Below are 6,070 nucleotides of genomic sequence, written 5' to 3' on the forward strand. Positions count from 1 at the left end.
GGGGAAGGTTGCCATTTCTCCCTCAGGCCTGGAGTATGGAGGCCTGAGGGCAGGAGGACTAGAATGCAGAACCAAGAATTTGCTCACAGATGTGAAAGGATTAGAATGTCATTTTAAAATGCTGTATTTAATTTGTATACTCCAGAGCACTGACTGTAGGCTACTGAAGTAACTAAAGAGCCGTGAAAGGGCTGGGCAGTGGTGGTGCACGCCTTTAATCCCAGCACTTGGGAGGCAGAGGCAGGTGGATTTCTGAGTTCGAGGCCAGCCTGGTCTACAGAGTGAGTTCCAAGACAGCCAGGGCTATGCGGAGAAACCCTGTCTCGAAAAACCAAAAAGAAAAGGGGGGGTGGGGTGGAAGGATAGATGTGTTTTTATTCTATTTTAGACAATAAACATAGATGTGGTTTTATTCTGTTTTAGATAATAAACATAGATGTGGTTTTATTCTATTTTAGACAAGCCTTTTTAAAAATCACACTCTGTAAATTAACAAAAAGCCATAGCATCATTTATTTCCTCCATGTAGATTAACCTTGGCTCCAGAAGGCCATGTAAACTGTGGGTTTGGCATGGTCTTTTCTGGTACCTCCAACACTTGTGCTGTGTGAGTGCTAGGCTAGCCTGGGAGCTGGGCAGCCCCACACACTGTACGTTCACAATCATGTTGGGCTCTATCCTGCCCAGCACAGGAGAGCCAAGAGCTCTCCAGCTCCCAGCTACATGCCTCAGACATCTGTGCACGCATGCTGCTCAAACTCCACACCCGCATCCTGCACGACCCCTGGAAGCCTAGAGAGAAAGCTGCCAGGAACCGTGGGTTCTCAGAGACCACGTGAGGCCCCCAGCTACCCTGGGTGGGCTAGCAGAGAAGGATCTCAGGAGAGCATAACTGGCCTGAGGAGAAACATGCGGGTCAAAGTGGGACAGCTTCTGACCACAAGGATCTTTTTCCAAGCCCTGGGGCGTGGCCAAGGCTCTCAGAGTTCAGCTCAGAGGGGGATGTAGTGTGGACAGATGTGGTGGTGTGAAGTGCAGTGTGGATAGATGTAGTAGTATGAAGTGCAGTGTGGAGAGATGTGGTGGTGTGAAGTGCAGCGTGGACAGATGTGTGAAGTGCAGCGTGGACAGATGTGGTGGTGTGAAGCACAGTGTGGACAGATGTGGTGGTGTGAAGTGCAGTATGGACAGATGTGGTGGTGTGAAGTATGGTGTGAGGGCTATGGCAGTGTGAAGATAGGAGCTGGCACAGGAGATCAGAATGTGTGGGTTGGCACTCACTGAAAGGGGGGGAAACCAAGGAGAAAGTCAGAAAGAGGGCTGGGAAGGGCCAGGGTCCTCCACAGAGCCTGGGAAGTCAGTGCTGCTCCGTGGACTTTTCTGGGTTGTGTTTATGTGTTTGGGGAGGTGGGATCCTTCTCCCTGAGAAACCTGGGAGAAGCTTTGGCGGCTAATCACACAGCGCTGTGATCGATGACATTCTCCTCGGATGTGACGTAACACATGGTCGATAGTGATTTCTCTCCCCATAGATAAAACCAGGAATCAGTGTAATTCGGCGCATACTTTGAGAAACACATTTGTGCTGTGTTTTGATAGTTTTCAAGAAAGATGGCCTTGTTCTCTAATTAGCTATTGTTCGTTTCCAGCTGTAAGGCTGTTAGGATGAAGCAGCTGTCTCTTTAGAAGAGTGCAGCAGAAGGCCCATGGCTGGGAACTAGCTGGTCTGTCAGTAGCAAGTTCTGTGCAGCCCTGGGGACGGGCCTGGGGTTATTAGCCTCCTTCAAATCAAGCAGCAGTGAGGCTGGGAGGTGCATAGGTCGAACCCTAAGCTAAAATAGCCTTCCTTATGTTCTCAGTCAGGAAGTACTTTGTGTCCAAATCTTGGCACTCTGCTTAGAAAACCTTCCAAGAAAAATCTATTGTGAGATATTAAGCCCTGCTTTGCTGAGTAAGTGATGGGCCTGCTAGAAAGCTGTGCTGTGATCGAACCACCAGGAAGACGGCAGGTAAAGCCCACCATAGCACAGGGACTGGGGATGACAGTCTATTTCTAAGAGCCCCGTGAGTCCCGTGCTATTTTGTTGGTTTTGTTTGTTTTGTTTTGTTGAGACAGGGTTTCTCTGTGTAGCCCTGGCTGTCCTGGAACTCACTCTGTAGATCAGGCTGGCCTTGAACTCAGAAATCCGCCTGCCTCTGCCTCCCAAGTGCTGGGATTCCAGGTGCTATTTCATTTGAAAAAAAAAAAAAAAAATCAGTCTCAAGAAGGCTTTTTTTTTTCAGGGCTGGAGAGATGTCTCATAGGTTAAGGGCACCAGCTGCTCGTCCAGAGGTCCTGAGTTCAAATCCCAGCACCTACAGCTGTCTATAATGGGATCTGATATCCTCTTCTGGCATGCATAAGTACATGCAGACGAAGTACCCATGTGCATAAAATAAATAAATAAATAAATAATCTTTAAAAAATGAAAAAAAGGTTTTCTTTCCTATCTGGAGACTATCTCTGGAAACAGCCGAATAACAGGTTGCCATTCTTACTGTTAAGTAGCCGGTGCAGGCCTCCCTCACACCATATCCTCAGGAGCTAACACTGCCTTCTAAAACATATGTTACTACTGAATTAACTTCACTGGCATGCTGCAAGGTAGTGGAACATGCCTTTAATCCTAGCACTTGGGAGGCAGAGGCAGGCGGATTTCTGAGTTCAAGGCCAGGCTGGTCTCCAGAGTGAGTTCCAGGACAGCCAAGGCTATGCAGAGAAAGCCTGTCTCGAACCCACCCACCCCCCCAAAAGAAAAGAAAAGCCTAAATAAATATAAACAAACAGTGTCTGGCAGGCTGTTGGTCACTCTGGTGCCGTGTGAGATCTGGCAGGCCGTTGGTCACTCTGGTGCCGTGTGAGATCTGGCAGGCTGTTGGTCACTCTGGTGCCTTGTGAGATCTGGCAGGCCGTTGGTCACTATGGTGCTGTGTGAGATCTGGCAGGCTGTTGGTCACTCTGGTGCCTTGTGAGATCTGGCAGGCTGTTGGTCACTCTGGTGCCTTGTGAGATCTGGCAGGCCGTTGGTCACTATGGTGCTGTGTGAGATCTGGCAGGCCGTTGGTCACTCTGGTGCCGTGTGAGATCTGGCAGGCCGTTGGTCACTATGGTGCCGTGTGAGATCTGGCAGGCTGTTGGTCACTCTGGTGCTGTGTGAGATGGGGAGCCGTGGGTTGTTTTCAGATGGCTTTTCCTGCCCCCCACACACAGCCCAGGAGCTCTGTTCTTCATCCGCTGAGTGTGTATACACTTTGTTAACATGCAACTTTTGCATTCAGGAGCAGCAAATTAAATTTGTCTGAGCAGAATTGCTGTGTGCATGGAGGGGAAAGTAATTTCTTCCCAGGCATTTCCCCCAACCCCCGTCCCCTGCTCCTCGCTCAGGCTGCTATAATAGAAATGGAGCTGAGGATGGCAGCGGAGACCTAGGCAGAGACAGACCAGACGCAAGATGCTGGCTTCTGGCAGCTTGGGTTTGTAAACAAAGTGACGCAAATTGGGACAGAAATTCCAGTGGGATCAGGCAAGAGACTGGAAGACTAGAGATGCGGCACAAAGCCGAGTCCCATCCAGATGGCGTTTTTAATAAATGTATCAGGCTCAGATGAAAGACAGTAATGAACGTTCTCAATGGGGAGTGGCTCATTCCCAGGGCAAGCAGCTGCCCACTGTCCTTGTGGCTCAGCCAGGTAGGGGCGCTCTTCAGTTCTTCCCAGCAGGGTGCATTTTGATCCTATGTGTTAGTCAGGACAGGTAGGCAAGCTGGGGCTTACATTTCTAGGAGAAGAATGAATTATCCAAGAACTTTCTACTCAAATATAGGAAGCTCTAAATGTGAGCTCTAAATGTTGGTGTAATCAGTAGTGACATTCGGGACAAACCTTTCCTGTCACAGCCCTGTAATGTGATTAATTTGGGAAAGGAGAAAACATGTCCAAAATATATTGTATTTAAAAATTTAATATAGTTTTAAAACAATAAAAATAATAACCTGAAAAATGAAAAACAGATAAAAGACCTTTTATGTCTGTTGGAAGCTCTTTGTAACCTGTGTTTGTATCCAGTGTATTTCACTGTGGGTGGACAGACTTTCTGTACCTGGGTCAGATTTCAACAAAAGAAGCTCCGAGGACAGAAGGTGGCGCTTACACGGCAGCTCTCCTGCTGACCCTGCGGTCCCCTTCTCAGTCTAGATCAGGACCCAGAGACTGATTGTGCCTCACTTTCTTAAAGAACTGACTTAAGATCTATGTGGCTTTGGGTGACAAGATGACGCTGTGCAGCCTCCAGAGCAGCAGGAGCAGGGCTGAAGTGCATTTCCACACCATAGCAGTTTCCATGAGGCCGAGACCAATGGACCCCAGACCCAGTTCCTGTCCTCTCTGTTCCACTTCCCACCATCCTTGGCTCTTTGCTTTGATCCAGACCAAAAAGTAGAAATGAGACTGAAGAGAGGTGACAGTGTTTTTACGTCATGCACAAAGAGGTGGGGATAGAGGTGGCTACCACATGGCTCTTAGACGTCTTTGGAAGTCTCTCTTGAGGAGAAGGGTGGCACAATTAGAGGACACTGGTGTGTGGGTCTGTGTGTGCACCCATAGTGTATGCCCAGGAGTTCTGTGCTTGGCGTCTTCTGTAAGGCCTAACTGAAAATGTCTATCCTGGCCTGGCCTCTCAGCGAGCACGGCACCATGCATCACTGTGGCCCATGACAGTCCCTGATGTCCATACCTGATCATGTCGCATCATCTAGGGACAAAATGTTGAGGCAGTAAAGTACAGTGTATTGACATTGATGTACCCTGGAGTCAGCAGAAACAACTAGGAACACCAAATTGTGACCATTTACAATAATCATGGGGAGGTGAGTCCGAGCCTTCCAGCCCAGGCGTCCCACCCCCTTGTCTTTTCTCATCCATAGCTTACTGTTTCAAGAGCCTCTATGCTATTGAACAGGCAGCATTTTGTGGGAGCTCTTGCCTTTTATAAATGAGCAGGTTGATGTGGACTTGAAGTATAGAGAGACTCAGAGTCAGGCTGCTGGGTTTTTTTGTTTTGTTTTGTTTTTTTCAAGATCCAGCAACTCCTGAACAAAGGAAGGAGCCAACTGTGAGCTCAGAAAAGACCCTCTCTGGGCCCCTGTCCTGGGCCCCTGTCCTGCTGGATGACTATGTTTTCCACTGCACATGTATGAAGCGGTAGCTCATTAGGTGCTGGCCAGGGCACAGCTCAGTGATAGATCACCAGTGTGGAATGTGCAAGGCCCCAGAAACACACAAAAAATCCATCTGAACCGCTGAATACTTTCTCACTGAGTTAGGCTTTGCATTGTATTTCTACATTCTGTTACCATGTTCTTAATAATGTAGTACTTAAGAATGGATTGCTACATATGGTTTGGATATTTCAGCCTGAAGTTCAGGTTTTGTTTGTTTAATGATTTGGCATGGAAGCTCTTATCTGAAGATAATCGAGATGTTCTAGTTCCCTTTTATTGTTGACTTGAGATGCTAATTAATTAATTTTGTTCTGAGCATGCTGCAGGGATGGATTTGGCTTGTCTTATCCTAATGCCGGATCTTGTGCATTGGCTTCACAGTTCCCATGGAGAATGTGGCAACGATTGCTGACTGTGCCAGTGTGATTGAAGGAGTCAGTCGGAGCCGGAATGCCTTGCTGAATGGGGACACGAAGAATTATGACTGGGACTCTGGCTACACGTGCCACCAGCTGGGAAGCGGGGCCATTGTGGTTCAGCTGGCACAGCCATACATGATTGGCTCAATACGGTAAGATTTCTGTGCATTTGTTAGTTACGAAGTAAAGGTACACGTAGTCACTGAGAGCTTTGAAGGACAAACTCCACTCTTCATTATAAATATTGGAGGCAGGGGAGTGATACCCACTGTCCACTTGGATTTTTTAGTGAGGAGCTACACTAAAAGTAGACCTGAAATCAGCAGGGGAGGACTGGATGAGAGAGGAAGGAAGACTGGATGAGAAGGGGGAGGACTGGATGAGAAGGGGGAG

At 48.1% G+C, this 6,070-nt stretch overlaps 1 protein-coding gene across 3 annotated transcripts in view; it reads left to right on the plus strand.

Moving 5' to 3' along the window:
* The window catches only part of Btbd9 (BTB domain containing 9), a 364,895-nt gene that overhangs the window by 274,113 nt on the left and 84,712 nt on the right, over positions 1 to 6,070 (plus strand). For all 3 annotated transcript variants that reach the window (XR_004112166.1, XM_031346710.1, XM_031346712.1), the window contains exon 8: positions 5,640 to 5,829. Coding sequence is in view for 2 of the 3 variants with exons in the window: in XM_031346710.1 (XP_031202570.1) it covers positions 5,640 to 5,829 (190 nt within the window). In the remaining variant the exon portion in view is untranslated. The remainder of the gene's footprint in view (positions 1 to 5,639; positions 5,830 to 6,070) is intronic.

This window comes from Mastomys coucha, unplaced genomic scaffold (assembly GCF_008632895.1).
Source record: "Mastomys coucha isolate ucsf_1 unplaced genomic scaffold, UCSF_Mcou_1 pScaffold3, whole genome shotgun sequence".
NCBI classification, from domain to species: domain Eukaryota; kingdom Metazoa; phylum Chordata; class Mammalia; order Rodentia; family Muridae; genus Mastomys; species Mastomys coucha.